The sequence below is a fragment of the Nannobrachium achirus genome (genome assembly GCF_963921795.1).
Source record: "Nannobrachium achirus genome assembly, chromosome: 21".
Taxonomy (NCBI): domain Eukaryota; kingdom Metazoa; phylum Chordata; class Actinopteri; order Myctophiformes; family Myctophidae; genus Nannobrachium; species Nannobrachium achirus.
In genome coordinates this window covers 57,891,012-57,917,919 of record NC_137828.1, presented here as the reverse complement: position 1 = coordinate 57,917,919, position 26,908 = coordinate 57,891,012, and the positions used below count along the sequence as shown (strand labels likewise).

The 26,908-nt window shown below is 42.7% G+C and overlaps 1 protein-coding gene across 1 annotated transcript; it reads right to left on the bottom strand.

The window, feature by feature from the left end:
• Window positions 1–7,213: 7,213 nt before the first annotated feature.
• On the bottom strand, window positions 7,214–23,680 carry LOC308306802 (activin receptor type-2B-like; the record flags this gene model as incomplete). The annotated part of the gene is made up of 13 exons (XM_080751844.1): window positions 7,214–7,435; window positions 8,209–8,339; window positions 8,933–9,068; window positions 9,788–9,902; window positions 10,557–10,705; window positions 12,825–12,968; window positions 14,255–14,392; window positions 18,286–18,422; window positions 18,913–19,019; window positions 19,244–19,355; window positions 20,315–20,407; window positions 22,225–22,275; window positions 23,623–23,680. The coding sequence occupies 13 exons, from the start codon at window positions 23,678–23,680 to the stop codon at window positions 7,214–7,216; spliced, it is 1,593 nt and encodes a 530-aa protein (XP_080607970.1).
• Window positions 23,681–26,908: the final 3,228 nt, after the last annotated feature.

Genomic DNA, 26,908 nt, shown 5'->3' with positions numbered 1-26,908 from the left:
CACACACACACACACACACACACACACACACACACACACACACACACACACACACACACACACACACACATCACTACACTGCCGAGGGTCTGCTGCCAAATGATATAGGCTAAAGTAGGTTTAGTCAGGGACCCACAGGCCCAAAAGCTCAAGGAATAGGGTTGAACCTGTGAAGAGATACATACAGTGTGGTTCCTGTGTAAATAAGGCTTTCTACTTCTAGGATCTCCTTTTAGTTGACCGTGTACCAGTGATTTGTGCTGTCATGAAACTGTATTTTTTTCTATTGCAAACTGCTAATAAACTCTTCAATCAATCAATCAATCAATCAATCAATCAAACAAACATGATGCGCTTTCCCTCTTTGTAATTGCAGCATGCAATGAGGGTTACAAAGAATACATTATAATGAGTTCATTATGAATCTTAAGGTCGAGTCCTGGCTTAATTCCAGGCTGAATGAATGCATCCAGAAACCACTTGATGTCTAGTTATTCTTTTTGAAAAATTTCTAATGAATGGCAGGCTCTTCATGCAAACAACAACTACCTCATATGACCTCTGCGTCCTCATGTTGCCATGTTGCTATTATAATGTATGGACTGCTGCGGAATAATGCGTTACTTACCAGCAAAATAACTCAGGACCACGAGCAATGAATAGAAACGTAACATTGTACTGTACAGACACTGGAGACAAGCCCCACTAACTGACGTTATTACAACTGCAAGTTAATTTACTTTATAAACGTAAAAACAAACCAGATTTTCTGACATGACACTCTCAGGCAGAAAAAACAACAAACATCCACCCTTAAAGCTCCGCCCAGAGCCGTGGTAACGCGACAGACAGGGATCATTTCGTTTTGCAGGTTGCTGATCCGGTCTGGTTTTAGACCGGATACGGAAACATTTTTTAGATGTATTGTTCGTGCAAACGACTGGGCGGGCTGTAAACCGGATCACACTGGCTGATTCACAATAGAAGGACAGGGCAGGACAACATTACATGTAGTGTCTTCTGATGGACACTAGATGGCATCCAAACAGTAGTATTTCTTTAAAAACTACACACTCAAACTGTCTAGTAGTAGCCTGATCTCAGACTCAGCTCACGCAAGAGTCCACTCAGAGTGGGCGGGGTCTATGGTCTGGAAGCAGGCTAGTCTAGTGCCAGTGGTAAGAATGAAAATGATGAACTATGTTTAAAAAGTTGTCAAAATATCCCATCTACCCCAAACCCATTTTTTTGGTATATGGCTCTGGTGAAATTGTGTAAAAGCAAATATGAATTCACTAAAATAGACATGGAAGTGCAGGAAGTCTGAAATTTGTATCCTGACACATAGGGGTAAGTTGCAGGATGGGAGGTTTTCTATACAAGTGAGGCAGCAGTGATATTCACCATAAAGTGCTGGAAAATAATCTTTTTTTTGTGTGTGTTTCTGAGGATGATGTAAAAATACAATAAGCCCCAAAAAATCCTATTCTGCTATGCCATGGCAAATTTCATACTTCCAATTCTATTGTGTAATTTTAGTGAATTAATATTTGCACACTTTCACCAGAACCATATACCAAAAAGGGGTTTTGGAGTAGATGGGACATTTTGACAACTTTTTAACATAGTTCATCATTGTCAGCCCATTGTTTCCATTCAGAAAACACTGATAGCCTATTTGTCACCGTCTGGCCAAAATCTCTTAACTCCATTTTTGAGGTTTTTGAAATCAGGGCTATTGAACACCGTTTACATCTGAGTGTTGGTTAAAATAATATTGAACCAATGGAAAGTAGTAAAAGGTGCTTGGGACAAAACCTCCTAACAGTTGCACATGGGAGATATGACACATAATCTAAATAGTCAGGTTTGTTATGTTAAGAAATGTATGTTTGTCGGATTTTTGTGAAGATTTGTAAAACTATACATTTTTGGAATCTTCAGAGCATGGGGAATCCAAAAATCAATGTTCCCATTTGCACAGACACCTGCAAAGCCGCCATTTTGGACGTTCAAAATGGCCGACATAAAATACATCATTTGTGCTATCTTGGCTTCTGGACAACCTAGAAACTTAATTAAACATGCCAATCCTATGTTTTCTGGGTCAAGGAATCAAATGAGTAAATGTTGGGAGTAAAATGTTCCGGACCCCCACCCCCTTTCTGGGGGTTATCTATTTTGGGAACTCCCAGAACAGTACGCCAGCCAATTAATGTCCTATTTTCATAATAGTAGAGTTGTTTTGTAGGTTTTAAAACCTCCTGGGCTCATTTATTGCACTTTTAAAGTAGCCAGAATAATCCTTCTGACTTTTGGTTGGGGTCTTTCCTCACCTGGGACCCCCAGACAGACCCTTGAGCCTATCTTAGTAATCGCTCTGCTCCAGAGCAATGTTAAATTAGATCATAACTGAAGCATAAAAGTTGTTGTAGCTGGGCTTTGAAAACAAAAAGGAGTAGTAACAAATACCAGGGGTCTTCCACAGGGGGTCCGGGACCCCTGGGGGGTCCTCAGTTACTACAGGAGGGGGCCCGCCAAATCTTGATGGGATTTGAAACTGTAACCTTTGATGGTTTATTAGTATTCTCAGTATTATTTATAACATTTTTGTGTTGGACAGTTATGGTTGACAGGTGTTAATTGAGTTTGTGGGGAGGGCGGGCTTAGGGGGGGCTAAAGCCCCCTCTAGCCCCCCCCCTGGAGCCGTCCCTGTTGCAACGTATTACTTTAGGCGCGCAGACTAACATGTCCATTTATTGCACTGCACTCACACTGACAACACAACATACACACCTCTGTGTTATCGTCACCCCAAAACCAATACCCTATCCTCTTAAAGAGCTCATGGTCAATTATGCCCAAAGAGATTCACTACATGTCCTCCCTAATAATGTTGACAGTCTTTGTTTGTATTGTTTAAGCAGCTGCACCATCCCTTGCAATCTGCTTTGCAGACACATTTGATGAGCTCAAGTATTGCCTATATTTATATGAGTTAAAGCGAAGGATCTCAACGTCTTATGCCTTACCTTAGTTTCCTTTTAGTTGACCTTGTATCAGTGAACTGTACTGTCATGAAACTGTAATTTATCCTATGCAAAACTTCTAATAAATACTTCAATCAAATCAATAAAAAAAGCCTTTGAAGCAGGGAGGGCAAGACACTTGACTGGAACATACCCTCCACTTGCTGACACTGCTGTAAATTTGCAACAGTCAAAGCCAAGGTACAAAACAAAAGTAAGTAGATATATTTGAGCGAGTTCAAGTTATTGAATGTCACAAATGTCAAGGGTTCCTTGGCCTACACAATTCGTCATGGGTCAACGCCTACTTGAAGCCTGATAATGATGACATTAAGCCATTAACCGCTTCAAGGACCTTAGCAAGAGTTCCATTTCTACTGAGCTTATTAATGGTGAGCTTCCATCAACATTGCAGTCATTGGAGCATGTTGCATGCCGTGTTTACAGTTCAAAAGGTCCAACAACCAACTCGTACTGCACTGCTACCACATATCCTCCTTGCCAACTATGTCACAATGCGGGATAAATCATACCTGACAAATTGCCCTAAGCTTCCACCAATCGAAGAAAATGGGTGAAATTCAGAGAGTGGAGGGTATGTTCCAGTCAGGGGTCTTGCCCTCCCTGCTCAAATAACCTGCCTTCCACTCTATGCTATGGTGGAGACTGTGTCAACACTATTAGGTTGGACATTGAAGATGACGATGATAAAGACGAATAGATCCTGCATGTCTGAAATTACTGTATTGTAGTGAATCTCCTTGGGCATAATTGACCATGGGCTCTTTAAGAGGATGGGTGCGGGTTTTGGGGTGACGATAACACAGAGGTGGGTGTGTTGCGTTGTCAGTGAGTGCAGTGCAATAAATGGACATGTTAGTCTGCGTGTCCCAAAATATGAAGTTGCAATAGCTTAAATATTGCAATCCCAGCAGTAACACCTGTCAACCATAACTGTCCAACACAAAGAATGTATAAATAATACTGAGAATACTAATAAACCATCAAAGTACAATACCGTTGTTTTGGGTTGAGATTGGCACATTTCCTGGGGCAATCTGCCCAGATCATGCATGTCACACGTGTCTTCCTCTTCTTTTTTAGTTTTTTATTCTCAAAAAGCGCCTGCAATGTAGTGCATTTGAAACTACATTGCAGTGCACATCATGCGGTGATCACTGCTTGCCTCCTCTGAATTGTTTTATTTTTATTTTCGTTTATTTATATTTCGTTGCTGAGTGAGGTCAGCAGACAAAGTGACATAAGTGAGATGAAAAAACCTGAGTGAAATGTGCCAATGTCAACCAGAAACATCGGTACATAAACCCTGAATACATAAAAACATTCAAGTTTCAAATCCCATCAAGATTTGGTGGGCCCCTGTAGTAACTCTGTAGTAGCTCCCTGTGGAAGACCCCTGGTATTTGCTACTACTCCTTTTTGTTTTCAGAGCCCAGCTACAATAACTTTTATGCTTCAATTATGATCTAATTTAACATTGTTCTGGAGCAGAGCGATTACTGAGACAGACTCAGGGGTCTGTCTGGGGGTCCCAGGTGAGGAAAGACCCCAACCAAAGGTCAGAAGGATTATTCTGGCTGCTTTAAAAGTATAATAAATGAACCCAGGAGGTTTTAAAACCTACAAAACAACTCTAATATTATGAAATTAGGACATTAACTGGCTGGCGTACTGTTCTGGGAGGTCCCAAAATAGATAACCCCCAGAAAGGGGGTGGGGGTCCGGAACATTTTACACCCAACATTTACTCATTTGATTCCTTGACCCAGAAAACATAGGATTGGCATGTTTAATTAAGTTTCTAGGTTGTCCAGAAGCCAAGATAGCACAAATGATGTATTTTATGTCGGCCATTTTGAACGTCCAAAATGGCGGCTTTGCAGGTGTCTGTGCAAATGGGAACATTGATTTTTGGATTCCCCATGCTCTGAAGATTCCAAAAATGTATAGTTTTACAAATCTTCACAAAAATCCGACAGAAATACATAAGAAACCTGACTAAAATAGATTATGTGTCATATCTGCCATGTGCAACTTCAAAGCCTACAAGCCAAGCAGAAATGTAAATTTCTGCGACAAAAACACAATTAAATTTAATCGCAATCATTTGAGTGACAATTAATCGTCATGTAAAATTTCATAATCGTGACAGCCATAGTTGGGAATGCACCTTATCATCTCTATAAATTATTTTAAATCATTTAAGGCTTCTATGAAATGGTACTATTGTTTGTGGTGCAGTAGTAGTAACAGTTGCCTATTATATACTTTTAAAGCATTCAAGTTCCAATGTTTTCCTGCTCAATTTTGTTTTATCATTTCCATTGCACCTGCTGACGGAGCAGTGAACCCCCAACCCCCCCCCCCCCCTTCCCCCCCCCCCCCAACAAACAAACTTAATTATGAATTAGATATGCTTATGTCACCTCGCAGAAATCAAACAAAGTGAGCAAATAATATAATGAGTGGCACCAAACATTTAGTTTCTAACCAGAAACTGGAAGTAGGCCTACATAGAAATAGCTACAGAAACAGCAGAAAGCTCTGAATCCACAAGCCTATGAACAAATTGTATCATATATCATTGCTCCCTATCTCAAGTGACACATTTATACTAGTTAAAATCTAAGAAAAAGTGATTTGGGGTGTCCTGTCCCTTTAAGAGTATGTCAGTATGTTCACAGAACATATACATTCAAATCCATGGAAGGTAGTATACAACAATGTGATTTTTTTTTATTTCATTTATTCATAAAACAAAAACAAAACAATAACAACAACTTACATTTAAACTACAATTTTTCATATTCCATAAACAAATATAAATAAAGAATAACAAACACAATACAAGCTTCACAATAAATCATCATGTAACCAATAAAACAAGGAACTTTTAGACAGAAATGAAAATGTCTCTGAGGTATTTGTGTCGTATTGAGGTCAACTGAGGTCAACTGAGGTCAACTGCTTAAAGCGATATTTCACTCTTAAACATGTTAGTGGTCTACTCAGGCTTTTGTGTTTCACTGTGTTTACGTTGCCTGATTCAGTACGTAGACATTTGATAAGCATTGTATCAATGAGAATCTCGCTGTGGATGTGTGAAATAAGCCTACATTATTTATTTATTTATGTGAACCATACAAATTACGAATAAACCTAAACCTATCATCATCATCATCATCATCATCATCATCATCATCACTGTGGAGCTTCTCTAACCCAATGGTTCCCAAACAGTGGGTCGGGACCCGTCTGTGGGCCGCGGACTAATTTTTATGGGTCTCTTCATGTTTTGTTTCCTTATTTATTTTTCATTATTATTATTTATTTATTTATTTATTAATCTAAAGACATTCCCTTTTATTTATTATTTTTCATGAATTAAGAAAATAATTAAATGATTTTCTTCAAGTGATTTCATGAAGAAATCTAAGAATAATCGAACAAATGACTTAAATTAGAACACAAATGTTTAAGAATGAGTGAAAATAGCCGATCTACAAGTTCACAACGTGGCATGAAGCGACGCGCTGTGAGCTTGTAGATCTGCTGTTTTCACTAGTTTGGGTCCCGGCAAATGTCTAATTTCTCTTTTGGGTCACGAGCTAAACAGTTTGGGAACCACTGCTCTAACCTATTCTAACCTCATACTGTACAAAGAGGGAAAGATTTAGAGAACAAATATTAAGGATAACAATCATAAAGAAATATACTAATTGGCAACTGAAGAGAAGGGGGCGGTACTTTTGGGGTGGATTCTATTGAGACTATGGGGTGGGTGGGGTAAAGTGGTGCTAAAATTGGAACGATACAGGGAAGATTAGCATGGTGCCATGCCAAAAGGGCATTTTGGTATTGCATCAGAAACGGCTTAGAAATAGAGGCAGACAGAACATGACATTTCAATATCCGAGTGGTTGTTTAGGGTAAAACCTGTATAAAACCTTATTATGGACCAATGTTTATATCAAATATATATATTTTTAAAAGCATAGTGTGGCCCCTTTAACATTCACCAGGTTAGCATTCACCAGCGTCGGCAGGTTAGCATTTCACCAGGTTAACATTCACCCGCGTCGGACAAATGTTATGTCACAATATCGGCACGCTCCCGTGGCATAGTCGTCTGGCTAGATGAGACTATACCCTGAACTCTTCCATCACAAAGTTGACTCATTGTGGGCGGGGTCAACGTTGGCCACTGTTGGGAGGGGCGGAGCCACGCAGATCAGGTGGGTGTGGTTGTAATGGGAAGGAGGAGGCGGGGTTATGACCACAGGGTGGAGGCGCCTGATCCTCTCCTCCACGCAGCCGGCAGACAGGCGGGCCTCGGCGTCGTGATCCCAGCACTCCTCCACCGTCTCACACACCTGGCCTGCACCCTGTAGAGCAGGGAGGTGCAGAGAACGTTAGAGAGGCAGGGGCTCCCAAACCTTTTTGTCTCAGGGCACCCCATGAATATTTTTTGAATCCGAGGCACCCCTACATTATACTTTTCACTCCCAGCACCTTATATTTATAGCATATCGGCATTGTCGGGTGGAAACCTTGTATGTCCAAAACCGTTCGTTTTGTATTTATCATCTATAAAATGTACTAAACTAGTGAAAACAGCAGATCTACAAGCACACAACGTGTGCTTGTAGATCGGCTGTTTTCACCAGTCCAAATTAAGAACTTTTTTCACTAGTTCTTAATTTGGACTTCTGAGGACCCATTCCCCAGATAGATCCCAGTGAAATACATTTACCATGCATATACCCATATACCCTTTATAGAGTCTATATACTTAAACGTTATGTTGGTCTGTTTACTGTTGAGTGAGAGAACAATGTTGCACATTAGGTTCATCATCTGGGGACCCCCCAAAATAATTTGGGGACCCCCCTGGGAGTCCCTACTCACATGTTGAGAACCAGTGCACTACTGTCTCACACAATGGAGAGACAGACAGACAGACAGACAGACAGACAGACAGACAGACAGACAGACAGATGATCCCAACATTCCTCCACTGTTTGTATGTGCGTGCGTGCATGTGTGTATGAATGAGAGTGTGTGTGTGTGTGTGTGTGTGTGTGTGTGTGTGTGTGTGTGTGTGTGTGTGTGTGTGTGTGTGTGTGTGTGTGTGTGTGTGTGTGCACAGTGCACTCACGTTGTGTTTCAGCCAGTCCTCTTTGAAGGCGGGTCTCATCTTCTTGTTCACGACCACTTCCTGTAAATCCTCCAATGAGGGATGAGGTCCAATTTCCTCTTCAAAAGGTAGCAAGTACTCGTCTACTGGACCTGAATACACACACACACACAGGTCAAATACCCTTTCGGTAATGTTGTAGCGGTTTGTTAGACAGCTCTGAAAATGACTTGCTGGGGTGCCAGTCTGGCGTAGCCTGACAATAAAGAAAATAGTTGAACAAACGCCACAAAGCGTACATACAGTATACCCGTTTTGAAACCATAAACCTTTCACCATAAACCATAAATACAGCAGAAAACCATATGCACAACACAATAATGATCAGAATAATAATGAGACCACACACCCAACAGTACAAGTTTTTTTAAATATTTATCAATATAGCAGGATGAGAATGCAACAGTTGCAGTGCACCAAGGTGGCCAGAAGAGGGCACTGTGTATTTCAAATTTGAAATGAAGCACATTAAGAAAACTACAACACACATGGTAAGTAGTTTGAAAGCTATAGTTTGAAAGCTACAGAAAAGTGTTTTATTTGTTTTGTTTTAACGTAAATGGAAGCCTATTGTGCTGCCAGAACCTACATTAAAAAGGTGTGTGTGTGTGTGTGTGTGTGTGTGTGTGTGTGTGTGTGTGTGTGTGTGTGTGTGTGTGTGTGTGTGCATGTGTGTGCGTTGTACCGTGCGCGTTGCATCGTGACAGCAGCTCCCACAGCACCAGTGCCAGAGCGTACATGTCTATCCGGAGGAAGGCGTCTCTCTGGAAGTTAATGGCTCCTTCTAACACCTCTGGAGCCATGTACCGCCACGTACCCACCTGCGCACGCACGCGCGCACACACACACACACACACACACACACACACACACACACACACACACACACACACACACACACACACACACACACACACACACACACACACACACACACACACACACACACACACACACACACACACACACACACACACACACACACACACACACACACACACACATACATACATACATACATACATACCCTCACGTATTAGGAGGGTATGAGTCACCAGAAATAATAATGGGTGTTTTAAATGAATCTATCATGGTTAAAATGGAGTTTGAAGTTACAATGGGTGTGTATGGGGCCCTCCTCCTAAAATAAATAAAATATCTAAATATTAAATCAAGCAAATTAAAAACTGTTCTGGGTGTTCATAAAAGCCTGATTACACGATCAAATGACCAGAAGTTTTTTTTTTTTTTAAAGTGAAATATCCCTAAGGCTAGTGAGTTTCAGGTGGAATTCTTTTTAAACTTCTACCCTTTTCTTTCAAATGAAAATGTAAAATGGGTCAAAATGACCCGAACAGAACTTAAGGGTTAAAGTATATTTTGATGCCAATACTTTTGTACTTTTACCCGTTTTCAGACCGTTTGTAGAAAAAAACACGTGACCTACTGTATAATATTGTTAATTTTCGGGGCATAACATCACAGCTTTAAGTCAATTTAAAAAAAAGTGAGTTCTTCTCCCACTGCTCCTATACTATACCTGTCCATGGATCTCTCCTGGAGGCTTCCCTGGCTCAAAGCACACGGCCAGCCCAAAGTCACCAATTACTGCTGTCAGGTCTGTCCTCAACATGACGTTCTTACTCTTCAAATCCCTGAGAGAGGGAGAGAGAGAGAGAGAGAGAGACAGAGACAGAGAGACACAGAGAGAGAGAGACTTATTATTATTAGTGCGCAGTGGTGTAAAGTAACTAAGTTCATTTACTTAAGTACTGCACTTAAAATCTTTTTATGGAAACACTTCAAAATTCGAAAACACTTTAATTATCTGCAAAAACATTTATGCGCTTGGAGGAGGTGGATTTTGAAAAAACTAAATGCGCATTAGTGAATGGAAACGGGTCAGCCAATAAAAGAGAAATAAATTATGACGTTCTGGTCCATATCGTCCTCCAAGATAACACTTTCCCCTGCCGCTTAACGTCCATTGTATAGCGTTAGCCCACAAAACAAACCAGTTGTTACACATGGAGTGACACGGACCGTGTGTAAATTTTCACAACGTGCCAGACTGCCAGCCATAGCTCTTTACAGACTTTTGTGTAAAGACAACCTTCGAGGTAGAGAGCGCTTCGCTGTGTTCAGCTGGACCGCGCTGAGTCGGCTCATGCGACCGTCGCTAATTCGAATGACACCCGCAAATGGAAACAGGCTAAATTTGCTTTGTCTTAATGCACATTTCTGATAATTCGCTTCCTATTTTCGAATACGTTTATGGAAACATGACTTATGTCTATGGCTGAATGTACCTGTGAGCGATGGCGGGTTTGGGGGCGTGTCCCTTGCGTTGGGGGACGTCCTCATGCAGATATGACAGACCTCTGCACATGGACTCTGCTATGAGACACAGCTCTGTCCACGACACCGCATTGACCTTCAAATAGTCTGACAGAGAGCCCTGCACGCACAAACATCTTTAATTGCGTTAACATTTAACAAGACATTCTTGAACACAAACAGTGTGTCTCTGTGTTCATGTCAAGGTGCGGGTTTGTCCATATTGAAATATGTTGAAATATAATGTCACCTGCACTATTGACACATTTCATTTTCATTTCAATTTCTTTGCTAAATAGTTACTATATCGATTTTAAATCATTGAATCAAATCATATCGTATCACCACGAATGAACCAATATCATCCATGTATCGTATCGTCAAACATGTATCGTGATGCATATCGTATCGCTATTAAATGTATTGTTACCCCTAGAATTTTGCCAGAGCCTTATCAGCTCTTGGCTTTGGCTTTCCTGCAATGTGCAGGCCAAAGTTATGGACATTACAGAGGCTTCCAAATATGAACACAAGCAGTTTACATTTGTAACCAAGCTGTATAATAGCATGGCACTTTAGCACCTTGGGAAGAGATAGATCTTCCAGAATGTGGTCCAGTGTACAACCTACTTCTAAAATGGTCACTTGTATTAGATGTCAGGGGCATCACAGGGTCTTGGATAGTGGGGGGATGATTGAAATATTGCGTTTTTTATCCGGTTTTGAGTGTTTTTATTGCGGTTTCGGGCGATTTTTATTGGGGTTTTGGGTGATTTTTCCCCACACAATGGTATAGCAAGCCAGGCAGCAAACAGCTCCATAGTTAGCACACAGCACAGCGCACACGCACACACGTCTCACTCACACACACACACACACACACACACACACACACACACACACACACACACACACACACACACACACACACACACACACACACACACACACACACACACACACACACACTACAAAGATTGTTCTGTTCCCACGTTAGATTCAATAGGCTATTACTGACAGAAAAATATGCACGGCGGTTTTGCAAATAAGTCATGCTTTTTGCATACACAGCGGCAGCATTGTAAGAAATATATGTCTCCAAGGGGGAAGGAGGGAGAGAGAGAGACCTTTTTAAAACCCCCCTTTATCCGAGCGCACGAACTGTCATGATGTCAATGTTGCATGCAATGTTGTTTACATATGCCTGGAGCCTCGCGGTTCTGTATTGAAACTGAGAGACTGCTTCCGGAAGGAACGTAAGCACAATGGTGGGGGCCAGTGGGCCTGGCAATATTAATAACCCCATATTTCTTATGTCACTGTAGGCTAATGAATGTATGGAGACAGTGAGTATATGGGAACCAAGCTGATATTCATTGGTCTTCTGCTAGAGAAGGTGAGATAACACCTTTTTTGTTTAACAGTGCCTCAGTGAATCAGTTTAATTGTATGTTTGTTTAAGTCAACATATATTTGTTGAAGTTTATGTGTTGTTTATTTTTAGCTAAACAAATTATCACGATGACTAATTAGTGTAAAGTTGACATAAGAGGAATGTTTGATTATGTAACTAAATAATGTAATTTGAACGACTGTGTCAACTGAGGTATATTTGCCATGAGTATTCCAACTAATAATTAGTTGACAGGCAGCCTGTACTGATTAGTCATTCATTTTCAGTCTAATTCGTCTCAAAATATACAACATGGGCAAGGAGGTTGGGGGCGCTTGGCTGTAGTTTCAGTAACAAGAGGTTGCGTTTGTGTTGGTGAGAGAGCCAGCTTGCAGTGGAGAAAAGAAGAAAAAGAAAAAAGGCAGCCCGGCCGGCAAAAAAGGTGGGGGGGATGAGTTCACGTCTTTATGAAAGTGGGGGTGTTCCGTCCTACTCACAATGAATGGTGGTGACGCCCCTGTTAGATATAACATCACAGCTACATCTAACAAACACACGTGCACGCACGCACGCACGCACACACACACACACACACACACACACACACACACACACACACACACACACACACACACACACACACACACACACACACACACACACACACATATTAGTACCCTCTCATGGTACTCAGTAAAATGGTACTCTCACCCTCTCATGGTACTCAGTAAAATGGTACTCTCACCCTCTCATGGTACTCAGTAAAATGGTACTCTCACCCTCTCATGGTACTCAGTACAATGGTACTCTCACCCTCTCATGGTACTCAGTACAATGGTACTCTCACCCTCTCATGGTACTCAGTAAGGAGCCACAGTTCCATCTCCATGTTGGTTCCTCTCTTCTCGGCTCCGATGAATCGCAAAATGTTGTCGTGTTTCATTCCTGGCGTCTGGAACACGGCCGTCTCGTTCTGCCACGACTGTCTGTCCTGTTTTTTGATTTTATTCTTAGACTTTTTTTTTCTTGTTTCCTGACCTCAATTACACCAAAAAACTCTGACCTTTCAACATTCAGTGGCTTTTCTGTAATCTCTAGTTTTTTGAGTAATTAGGCTCAGAAAGGTGAGTTCATTTGTCTCTGGACGTACGCATCATCATCCAGAGGGTGTGGTTTGCTGTTACTTTACATTGTGTTTGCATCGGTCCGATGCACCATTTACCATTCACCACTTTGGTTGTTGAGTTCACCCTCCCCTACAACCACACCCTCCCCTGGATGATGATGCGTACGTCCAGAGGCCAATGAACCCACTTTTCTGAGCCAAGTAATTCATAAAACTACAGATTGCAGAAAAAACACTGAATGTTGAAAGTTCAGGTTTTGTTTGTATTATTGAGGTCAGGAAGTGCCTTTGAAAAAATAATAAAGTTCATTTTGACAGCACATGTTGATTTGGTTTTAGATAGTCTTTCATGAATAAAATTCCATTTCGTTTTAGCACAGTTTTAGTTGACTTAAGTCGCCTGTCATGAGATTATTCTAAATCGTTAGTCGTCTAAATCTACAGTTGATCGGCAGGCTTTGATGCCGTCGTAATGCCGGATTTAAACTTAGCCGAAAATAGCCTATCTCAGGGGTCTTCAACGGGGGTCCAGAACCCCAAGGGGGTCCTCAGAGTTACTACAGGGGGTCCTTCAAATCTTTGTGTGATAGAAACTTTTTTTCTCCTTTTTTATATTAACCACTTGAACCCTAGCGTCCATATTCTGAGAACTTTAGCCAAAAATAAATAGCCAAGCGAGCTTGTAGATCGGCTATTTCCGTCAAAGAGGTTTAGTGTAGAGGGGAAAAAGAGCAGACTAAGTACAGTGTGAAAGGTCAAGTTTATTTATTATTGACGGTTCAAGTGGTTAAATATCTGAAAACACAAATTGACATGAATCCAAAATACACTGATGATTGTGCTGTCAAACAATGAAACTATATGGAATCTGGGGGTCCCTGCTTCATCTCTCTCTCAGCTAAGGGGTCCTTGGCTTGAAAATGTTGAAGACCCCAAGCCTATCTACAAGCTCACGGCGTGTCTGTGACAAGTTGTGAGCTTCTAGATTGGCTATTGTCAGAGTGCGACGTGTTGCGCGTGGGTGTCTAAATGAAAAGTAAATTTGCTGTCAAAATGAACAACAATGACCAATATTAGTATTATGCTGGTCATTAACTGTTCCTCATTAGCTATTCATTATTAGAATATTGTATTATGATATATTAATGCACCTGCAGTGGGAAGATCTTGACCGCTACAAATTCGTTCATCATCTGGCCCTTCCACACGCATCCAAAGCGCCCCCTGGCTTTCACCTCCAGTAACTGCAACTGCCTCAATCCTACCAGGGGAGAGGAGGGCGCATGGTCCTAGAGAGAGAGAGAGAGAGAGAGAGAGAAAGAGAGAGAGGGGGGGGGGGGAGCTGTGGGTTGATATTGGATGGAGCTCGAAACAAGGGTCCACTACAAAATCGATAACAAATGTATGGAGTACCCGGCATCAATAAGCTTTGGGCTTATCAAGCCTGCATGTTATCGAGCATAGCGGCCCATGACGTCGTTTAAACAAACAAGATAAACTTTGCACACACACTCCTTGGCTGCCGAACCACAACCTCCACACCTCATTACTCACATGGCCCTCTTCTAGCGCCACCATGAGGTTCGATTCTTGCAAAACACATTTTTGGACACTGCTCCTACAGATTTTGCCCTAAAATCACGCAAAGCGGTACACAGTATGTCTAAAGTCATGTCATCAACATGGACAGACCAATTTGTGCATACATGCGACCTTGCGGTCGCTTACCTCCCGATTAGGGAGTCTTACTGGTTTTTAACTGACGTCAACTCAATACACAGTCCAACTACTTCTAAGGGTCTTATTCATCGAGGCGATTATAGCGAACACAAGGAACAGAAAAGAAAGGCCACACAATCTATCGCTGCTCCACAAGACCAACGGTACCAATTAAATTGTGCCAAAATGGTCGGTTACAGATCACTATCTGGCACACATACTGTACATACACAGTAGGTATCTATCTATAAATGCGACAAATCTCTGTCTGTCTGCGTGTCTGTCTGTTTGTAATCCGCGTATCTCGAGAACCGTTCGTCCCACCAGCTTCAGATTCGGCACGCGCGTTCCCCGCCGCCGCGCGGAGTGCAGTGCCGGGCCTCGACCCGACCCGACTCGCGCTTTTCCGAAACCGGCGCAAAACGTTCGGAATCTCCTTATGCGGAGCTGATTGTTGACATCAGGCTGTTCCGGAGGAAATCGGCGCAAGCGCTGACTCATTGTGACATCACTTCATAAAAGGCTCTGAGATCACGTACACCACATGAGTCAACAAAAAATGCCATGGTTACGTATTCTGATGTTCCTATATGGGCATAAAAGGACACAGGCAAACATATGGTCAAAACGGCTCTTATGACAACAGGTATAATGGGGTTTGCATTAAAGAGTGGGGCATTCATTCCCTATTTCAAATTAGGCACGCGCGTTCCCCGCCATGGGCATAAAATGGAGGCAAACAGACAGATACGGATATCTCCATATATGAGCATAAATGGACACAGGCAAACAGATGGTCAAAGATCTCCATATATGGGCATAAAATGGACGCAAAAAGACAGATACAGATATCTCCATATATGGGCATAAATGGACACAGGCAAACAGATGGTCAAAACGGGTCCTATGACAACAGGTATAATGGGGTTTGCATTAAAGGGGGAACCAGCACTGTGTCTGCAACACAGTCGGAGGCACAGACAGATACAGAGATCTCCATAATGGGCATAAAGGGACACAGACAAACAGATACAGAGATCTCCATATATGGGCATGAAATGGATGCAGACAGACAGATACAGATATCTCCATATATGAGCATAAATGGACACAGGCAAACAGATGGTCAATACAGGTCCTACAGAGATCCCCATATATGGGCATAAAATGGACGCAGACAGACAGATAACTCCATGTATGGGCATAAATGGACACAGGCAAACAGATGGTCAAAACGGGTCCTACAGAGATCTCCATATATGGACATAAAATGGACGTAGACAGATAGATATCCCCATATATGGGCATAAATGGACACACGCAAACAGATGGTCAAAACAGATCCTATGACAACAGGTATAATGGGGTTTGCATTAAAGGGCGGGGCATTCATCCCCTATATACATTGTTCCCGAGTTGGCCAGGGCGCCGACTAGACTTCTAGTAGTTTATAATACGCGTGAGCACACTCAGCGCGCACACAACCAAGTACAGCCTACTGTAATCCAAATTAAGCACAGCACACAGCCGCACATACACACATAGCCTATAAAGTAGGGTAGGCTGTAATAACGTGTCAATCGTTGTCTCACCTAGTGTAGAAGTAAACACCAGCATCCTTTATAACAGAATACTCGTTTGGTTTTTCCATTTATCTTTGCGGTTAATTCTGTTAAAATAGGCTGCTTGGGACCGCAGTGTTTTTCTCTAAGACAACCCATTTCCAACCATATCTTCACATAAGTGGTCCTCACCAGAGCCATTTATTAGAGAGTTACGACAACCTGGGGGCAGAAAGCAGTGCCGGTCACACGGGTCACTTAACTTGAAATAGTGACAAATGACACAATGCATTCCGTAAATGTCCGGTTAAAGGCTTTGTAGAAGATCTGGCCTGATGAAGTGGACGGAGGTAGCGTAGCTCTCTAATACATGGCTCTGGAACTCACTAATGCTCATTATTATAATATGGTTTTCGAGTAGACTTTTCTGTCTACTCGTTCTGTATCTCAGAAGAGGGCTGTGGGCACTTATTCCCTGCTACCAAAAATGGCGTCCTATAGTCTTTCCCTACCACCATTTTCGTACCTTTTAACGTGCACGATGGTGCACCGTGCACGGATCATGCGCCACGCGTGTGCACGCCGTTCACAGCTTTCAAACAAAACAAAAAAATCTGCTTGGAAATCCGTCCAGGCATTCATGACATGAGATAGAGGCCATAATATTTTCTTCGTAAACAAACATGGCCGCCAAAGGTTGAAAGATCGAGTAGTTCCGGGGTCGAACATGCATTTCTGCTTCCAAAACCGGAAGCAGAAAGTCGGAATACAGAGGGAAATTTCAAGTGATGTATTGTTATGTTCAAGTGGTGAAATACTTATCTGAAAACACACATTGACATGAATCCAAAATACACTGATGATTGTGCTGTCAAACAATGAAACTATATGGAATCTATGAAAAAGCTTGTGGGGGTCCCTGCTTCATCTCTCTCTCAACTAAGGGGTCCTTGGCCTGAAAATATTGAAGACTCCTGGTGTTCCTGCACCACCTTTGAACTTGACGTGAGATCCTACCCTACGCCAACGTCAAAGTCACGATGCGATAATAAATGCAGAGACTTGCCTAAATTTCGGTGTACGCTAAAGATTTGATCTGCACCACGTTGATAAATGATGGCCATCGATTCAGATAAACCCATTTACAAAACCTGAAATCCTGGTCCTGATGCTCTGGCCGGCATCCTGGTGTAGAAGTTAATGTATAGTTCTAAAACGGCTAGTTCCATTCCTTGATTCTGATTGGCTGGTTTCCCTTTAATTGCTGTTGTATGTGAGACTATAACCCACACCTTTAATCAGTTTATATCAAACACAGGTGCGTTGTTTCTTTCCACAGTGTTGTGAAGCTAGACTAGAGGGGTGTTGTTTCTGCAGCCTGGCTGGGAACTACTTTCTTGTAGCTGGGGACTACATTCTTGCAAAGCAGACCTTATAGTGAATTATTAGTGAAATAGAACAGTTTTAATTGGTACATGTCTATGTTTTTTCATGTTGCCATATTGTAACCGTTTTAGAAAAGCAATAAGCCACGCGAGGCTTGTGGTTACCTGTATTTTACACCGGCTGAGAGGGTTGGAGTGTCTCCCTACTACGCCTCTCAGCCGGTGTAAAATACCAGGTAACCACTCGCCTCTTGTGGCTTATTGCTTCATTGTGAACCATCCATCCAACACATTTAACAGGTGGATATAAAAATGACGGACATTCGTAGATTGGCGGTCCTGAAAAGGTGACGTATTAAATGTGTGTGTGTGTGTGTGTGTGTGTGTGTGTGTGTGTGTGACGTGTGTGTGTGTGTGTGTGTGTGTGTGTGTGTGTGTGTGTGTGTGTGTGTGTGTGTGTGTGTGTGTGTGTGTGTGTGTGTGTGTGTGTGTGCGTGCATGCATGCGTGCACGTACCTTGACCATGTGCCCGGGTCCATAAGGAAGTTTATGGTGGGTGCACCGCCAGAGGGCGCTAACGAGCAGCAGGCTGAACATGCAGAACAGCAGCAGAGAGTAAACCAACACGCCATTCACACTGCTGGACCCTGCACCTGAAAACACACACACACACACACACACAAACACACACACACACACACACACACACACACACACACACACACACACACACACACACACACACACACACAGTTAGTTATTTTCAGCAATTTCTGATTTAGTCTTAGTCTTTTCAATAATTCAATTTCAGAAGACTAGTCTAAGACTAAGACTTAAAGTCTTAGTCTTAGACTAGTCTTCTGAAATTGCTCGGTCTTAATCTTTGTCTTAGGACTAAATATCAAACATTTTAGTCTTAGTCTTAATGCAGTGTTAATTTTGACAGCAAAGATTTAGTCTTCAGTCTTAGTCTTTTGAATAACACACCATTTAGTTTTAGTCTTAGACTAGTCTTCTGAAATTGTTTAGTCTTAGGACTAAATATCAAAAAAACGTGTCTTTTAGTCTTACAAAATTAACAATGCACACACACACAAACACACAGACACGTGCGGACGCACACACACACTCTCTCTCTCTCACCTGGTGCTGGGATGTCAGGCAGGTGTGTGAAATGTTCATTGCAGAAGTTTCCCTCACAACAACAGAAGAAGACCTGGGGACTGTCATCAGTTGCTACACACTCAGATCTGTTGCACGCACGCGCACGCACGCACACACACACACACACGCACACACGCACGCACGCACACACGCACACACGCACACACACACACACACACACACACACACACACACACACACACACACACACACAGGATATTTTAATTGTCGCAATAATATTGTAAATCGCAATTTCTTTTCGGTCACAATTGTCACGACATGACATCTTCATATGGTCCCGTCCCTCTACCTGTCGTAGCAGTTGAAGTCGTCCAGCCAGCAGCCTTTCTTCACCAGCTCTATGGAACCTGTGGAGTTGGTCCAGGACGCGTAGCAGTGCGAGCGCTTGTCCCGGTCCTCCCCTGCTTCACAGCAGGACAATTTACAGTTTAGGCATTTAGCAGACACTCTTAAACCAGAACGACATAGAATGTGCAAGGTAATACATCAATACATCAACATCAATAGTGGAAAGAAATAGTAGGCAAATCTAAGAAAAGGAAAAAACCTGCTAGAAAGCACCTTTTCAGTAAAAAAAAATGTATCGAATGATGACTAGAAAGATGCAATTTGAAATTGCGAGTGTGGTTGCTGATGGTTGCTGACTATATTCTACAGTAAGCTAACTGTCATGTGAAGCTCCACCAATTGATTCTCCCATTGATTTCCTACTGATTCCCACTCCCATTGATTCCCTATCCCTGCTATTTCCAATGACAGCGGAAAAGTTACCCTAGAGGTCTATAACAGGGGTTTTCAAAGTGGGTGACGGGGAACCCTGGGGTGCCGTGACGGCAGTCCAAGGGTGCCGCGAGATAATTTGATAATATTTGGAATTTATTTAGACACTTAAAGCTTTATTTTTAGTACCTAAAAAACTTTATATTTAGCATAATTTTAAACTTGTAAGTACAAAGTTATTTTCAGTCAGTTCTAACCAAAATGACTATATCTCAACGTTTTCCTCGTAACATAATTGCTAAAATATGGCCACGGGTGAAAATAATATTTATAGGGGTGCCCTGAGCCAAAAAAGATTGGGAACCCCTGTTCTATAAACAGTTACCCTAGAAGTCTATAAAGTTTCCCTAGAACTATAATGTGTTGCCCTGTCAGGCAACCACACTAATAAAAATAAGATGCAATCTAAATTTCAATGAGCCCAAAGCTTATTGATAGCGGGTACTCAATACATTTGTTATCGAGTTTGTCACAGCCTCGGGTTTTTCGAGCTCCATCTATACTTTTTAAAGGCGGGTATAAAAGGGCAGGGGTCTCAAGCCCCCAACGATGTCTATGTGTGCACACGTGCCTGCTTCACAGCGCTCCAGCCCACTGCGGTTGGTCTTCTCCAGCTCATGGTTCACGTTGTAGTACGCACACTCACTGGTCCGCAGCCCCCCACGCACAGAGTCTGCAGGGGAGAGGAGAGGAGAGGAGAGGAGAGGAGAGGAGAGGAGAGGAGAGGACAAAAGCTGTTAATATGATTGTGTGAAATGCAAATCTGTGTGTGTGTGTGTGTGTGTGTGTGTGTGTGTGTGTGTGTGTGTGTGTGTGTGTGTGTGTGTGTGTGTGTGTGTGTGTGTGTGTGTGTGTGTGACCCTGTCTCGGTTTGGATAAAGGGTCTTAATAAGAGCTATGTGGTCACTTTGCATCAGAAAGTCACACACACACGCACGCACGCACGCACACACACGCGAGCGAGCGAGCGAGCGAGCGCGCGCGCACACACACACACACACACACACACACACACACACACACACACACACACACACACACACACACACACACACACACACACACACACACACACACACACACACACACACACACACAAGCATCTGGCGAGAGAGAGAGAGAGAGAGAGAGAGAGAGAGAGAGAGAGAGAGAGAGAGAGTTGTTCATGAGATTGTAGATCTGCAGAGATCAAAACAAGTTTGAAACGTTGAGGAAGGCCTTTAGGACGAAACAATTCTCTAAATAGACTGCTGCTGCTGTGCTTATGAAATAAATAAATACATTTTTAAGTCATCATTCAAGAGAGTGAGGATATCCCCTTCATTTTCAGATATACTCCCTTGCCATGTGTTTAATCATAATGTTTTGATTATAACACTGCTTCACAGGATAGTTTTAAGAAATTATTTTAACTGGGGACCCTTCCACCCTGACGAGCACTAAGATTTGAGGCATTGCATTTTGTATAGCCGAGGGGCGGCTGTAGCTCAGGAGGTAGAGTGGGTTGGCCAATGATCCGTGGGTCAGAGGTTCAAATCCCAGCTCCTCCTGTCAACATGTCGAAGTGTCCTTGGGCAAGACACTGAACCCCACGTTGCCTCCAATGAGTTGGTTGGTGCAAGCTTGCCACCATTGGTGTGTGAATGTGGGAAGTGAGGACGCTGGCGTCGAATGTTCGCCGCTTCACTTCTCAATGTATGAATGAATGAACCATTGTAAAGCGCTTTGAGCACTTGGAAAAGCGCTATAAAAATGCAATTCATTATTATTATCATTATTATAACTCAGTTCTATTGTGAAAATAGCAGATCTACATGCTCACAATGCCTTGCATTGCAAATTTCTGCCCCTAATATTTGACAATTTGGCCAATGTTTAATTTGTAATTTTAGAGGTATTAAAAAGTCCATAAATTGTCATTTTAGAAATGTGCAGATACCCTCTATACACTGACACTTTATGTTGGTTTGTTTACTGTCGAGTGAAAAAACAATGTTGCACATTAAGTTAATCATTTGGGGACCCCCCCGATTCCCGACCCACAGGTTGAGAACCACTGTCATAGAATACTAATTAAAGCTCTGTTCCATTTAGTGTAGCACAGTGTCTCAAACATTTACATTTCTAAGACCCCCATAACTCTGTGGGGCCTTTTTCACCGAAAAAGAACCGGTTCTGGTTCTTTCTCCCGCCTATGGGATGAACCAGAGGTGTGCTTTTCCACCGAGAACCGGAGTTGGTTCCGAACCGTAAAAGTTGGTTCGGAACCGGAACCACACAATCCTTGGTTTTTGTGGTCCTTGGCTCTGGTTCAATCTGGTGGAAACGCAAGCTGGTTCGCAAGAACAAACCAAGGTTCCAAGAAAGTTGAACAGGCACTGGTTCTGGAATCGGTTCTTTGCCGGTGGAAAGGGCCCCTGAGAGCGTACACATGGAGCCACTTGCACCCGTAAGGGTCTATTCTCACCCCCCCTGCTTCACCCCTCTCACGCGCTTCGGACTCGCTATCGGCGTCATCCCTGGGATGCTTTCGGCGTCTATCTGTGGAAGCGGAGGGAGAGTCATAGTGCGCATGCCATGCGCCATCACATGTTTACTCGATTATGTATCTACCGTTAGTGGGAATCGAACCAGAGCCTTAGTGATCGTAGCCATGCTACCCTACCAACTGACCAAACCCCCTTTTTTGTGTTTTGATCTTTTACAAGTGGATACTAACGCAACGTGGACACTGCCGCAGTACAGTCCCTTTGAGCCGCATTCGGACGCAGAAGCAGTCCCCTGGTCAAAATGTACTATTCTGTCCATAACGGCACATAACTCGGTAACGCCGCTGAGTCGGCTCATCCGCCGTTCGGACCGTTCCTCACGGCGACTTGCTTGCTTGACTCACGGGGCTCATCGGCGGCTCAGACGGTGTGGCTCCGTCGTGGATAGTGGCGTGATCATGAGCGGCTGGTAAACCCTACATAGTGGTTTCGAATCCCACTAGGGGAATGACGTTTTTCTTATACCACTGGGCATACCCGAAGCGTCCCCTACTTGAAGCAGTAGGGTACTAGGGTACTTGACAGGGCGTCAGGTATCTGACACCTTGGGGGTGAGAATGTGTTGCCATTTGGAACCCCTTCAAGGAACAACAAGGGTCCCTGGACCCCACGTTGAGACCCACTGGTGTAGCAGAGTGTTTCCAGTGAGCCAACATGCACGATATCAGCACCCTGACTCTGTTTGACCAGAATGGAACAGAGCCTTTATCAGTAGGGCAGCAGTGGCTCAGGGGTAGAGAAACTGTCATTAGAACACGGAGGGTTCCCGAAGGGTTCCCAGTTCGATCCCGGGCTCCCCCAGAGTGTGGAAGAGTCCTTGAGAAAGACTATGAACCTCTAGTTGCTCCCAATGAGCAGGTTGGTGCCTTGAGAGAGAGACATCTGTCCCAGTCACACACACACACACACACACACACACACACACACACACACACACACACACACACACACACACACACACACACACCCTTTCCCAGACAAGGGGCCCCAACTCCAAGACAATGGTCTCTGACACTATAGGGCAGAGCCATAGAAACACACTGCCCCTCCCCCTTGACTCTGTCTCACTTTTAAGTCAGGGGGTCTTCAATGTTTTTGGAGCGGTGCTAGCCACTCCAACGCATGACTGTGTGTGTATGTCCACGTGTGGAAAATATAGGTATTTGATTTTGTGTGCGTGTGTGTGTAGGTATTTGATTTCATGTGCGATTTCATGTGTACACTACACACACACACACACACACACACACACACACACACACACACACACACACACACACACACACACACACACACACACACACACACACACACACACACACACACACACACACTCTACCTGCAAACAAGGTTCCCAACAGCAGAAGAGCAGCGACACTGGAAGTCCAGAACATCATCCCTATTGGTCCAGAAATGTATCCTACATCCAGAACATCATCCTATTGGCAGGGATGGAAGACGTACAATATAAATAGCAATAATGTAGACATGCTCTGTAGCCATTCCCACCGGGCACAATAACTATAAAAAGATAACTATAAAGTACTTAGTTACTTCATACCACAGCACTTGACTTAGAAAAATATACTTTTATATTATAGTCATATAGTGCTCAGTGGGAAAGTCGGGTTCAAAATGTACTTGAGTAAAAGTACAGATTATTGGAATGAAAACCTAGGCCAGGCCTACTGAAAGTACCTAGTAAAAGCACTCGTTATGCATTATGTGTCTCACATTTGACAGGTTTTCATAATGTATGCAAATGTTTTGAAAATAGCTATGTTCAAATAGCCTATATCCATTAAAGTGGTTTGTGCTAATAGCCTAATCAAAATGTGCAGAGTAACTATGTTTTCAAATACTTGTATAGTGGAGTGAAAAGAAAGTAGCCTAGTAGTAGTAAAAAATAATAATACAAAATAAAACATAATTTGCATTATCATCCTTGTGTTTTTCTTGCTTTGTTAATCGGATTAAGATAGCCTATAGGCTACTAACTTACTTTCCACCTTTCCCTGTTGGTCCAGAACTTGACATCCACATCATCTACTGGCCCAGAATGTCAGTCCACATTGGACGCCGTCTACTAGTTCCGAAGATTACATCCACATCCAGACCCTTCACATACAACGCATCATCCTGTTGGTCAAAATATGTGTCCAAATACCTCCAGAACCAATGTCCTATTGGTCCAATTAGTTGGTCTATGACATCCAGTCCGTCCGTCAATGTGTGGGGAAAACAAAAAGAACCTCTCTCTCTCTCTGCAAGTAGACTGAACTGAATCCAACTTTCTCCTGGGTGTGAGAGAGGGGGGGGGGGGGGTAGTCCAGACAACATCTGTCCCGTTCAAAATGCCATCACGCGCACACACACACACACACACACACACACACACACACACACACACACACACACACACACACACACACACACACACACACACACACACACACACACACACACACACACACACACACAGTGTGTGCGTGCGAGTGCATGTTCGCATGTGGGTGTGAGACAAAGAGAGTAGCCTATGAGAGAGAGAGAGAGAGCAGATGGAGATATAGTCCTTTGACCCCCAATGCAACACATGCTACTTATCTGAGTGGGAAAGTATTATTAGTGTGGTTGCCCTACAGGGCAACACACTGTAGTGTAGTCCTGGGGAAACTTTATTATAGATAAACTTTATGGCCAATCTATAGGAGTAGTGTCCAAAAAAGTGTTTTGCAAGAATGGGCCTCATGGTGGCACTAGAAGAGGGGCATGTGAGAAATGAGAAATTGGCATGGATCGGGGCAACGGTGCCGGAGATATGAGAAGTAGCTGGAGAGGAACTGGTAAAGTTTGTGCACTTGGTGAAAAGTTTTTGATTTTTGGTATGGTGTTAGGTATGGGTATAAGGTTTTCAAAAACCATCGCAAACAAGTTGGGCTCGCCCCCTAGTGGTCTGTTTGCAATGAATCAAATATTAGATACATCAGTATATGGTTCAAACCCCAAATAATTGATGAAAGAGATTTTTCAATGGATTCTGTTACTATTGGGTATGATAAACAACATACGAAAATGTCAGGAAAAAATAACTACCGGAAAGGCACCATTTTCAAGATGGCGTCCACGATGGCTGCCGGGAGCTGAAAATGCCTATAAACTGGGTTTTAATGTGTAAAAAATCATAATAAATCTGCACTTGATGAAGAGGTTTTGATTTTTGGTATGGTGTTAGGTATGGTTTTAAGGTTTTCAAAAAACATCGCAAACAAGTTGAGCTTGCCCCCTAGTGGTCTGTTTGCAATGAATTCAATAGTAGATTTGTGAGTATATGGTTCAAACCCCAAATAATTGATGAATGACATTTTTCAATGGATTCTGTTACTATTGGGTATGATAAACAACATACTAAAAGTTTAGGAAAAAATAACTACCGGAAAGGCACCATTTTCAAGATGGCGTCCATGATGGCTGCCAGGAGCTTAAAATGCCTATGAACTGGGTTTTAATGTGTAAACATTTAAAACCCAGTTTATAGGCATTTTCAGCTCCCGGCAGCCATCGTGGACGCCATCTTGAAAATGGTACCTTTCCGGTAGTTATTTTTTCCTGAATTTTCAGTATGTTGTTTATCATACCCAATAGTAACAGAATCCATTGAAAAATCTCTTTCGTCAATTATTTGGGGTTTGAACCATATACTGATGTATCTAATATTTGATTCATTGCAAACAGACCACTAAGGGGCGTGCCCAACTTGTTTGCGATGGTTTTTAAAAACCTTATACCCATACCTAACACCATTCCAAAAATCAGAAACTTTTCACCAAGTGCACGAAATTGATGATTTCTGACCAGTTCCTCTCCAGCTAAAAGGCAAAAGTGCTTTACCAGGCTACATACAAGACAAACCATAAACCAATAAGACGCCTAAGGGCGAAAGTGACAGAGGGTGAGGTCGCGCATGACGGAATTCACACAGCACAGAATTCATTATTAATATATCGGACCAGTTACCCATATATGGAGATCGCTATACCCATACATGGAGGTCCATGTATATGGAGATATGGGCATATTAGTTGGAGTGCAGTTCTACAAAAAAAAATTGTTTCTTACAAACTGTAAATTGTGCAAGTACAGTAACGGCAGGGGAGGCAACGAACATAGGCAAAAAAATGGCTACTCGTTATGAGAAAGTCCTATGACGTCCATCATCATACATACAATCCCTTTTATGACCATAGATGGAGATCTCTGTCTGTAGAACCAACCGTGTGCTGCGAGACCCCAGACATGCGTCTGTGTGTGTCAGTATTGTCCCCTTTTATGGTCATAAAAGGGATTATTTTAGTATGGTTGCCCTAACAGGGCATCATCTGGGAATCAGATGTAGAGGTCAGCTCCATATATGGAGATCTAGGTGATGATCCAGTCGTCTCCATGTATGGATATCCAGGGTTTGCTCTTTGATAAGGTGATGTCACGTGATGTCACAATGTCAACAAAACTGAGGCGTTACTAAGATATTACTGAGATTCGTATGGACAAGATGTGACGGTTCTCATAAACTACTGGGATTTTCAGGGCAAAATGAAATGCTTCAAAGAATGACGAAAAACTGATCT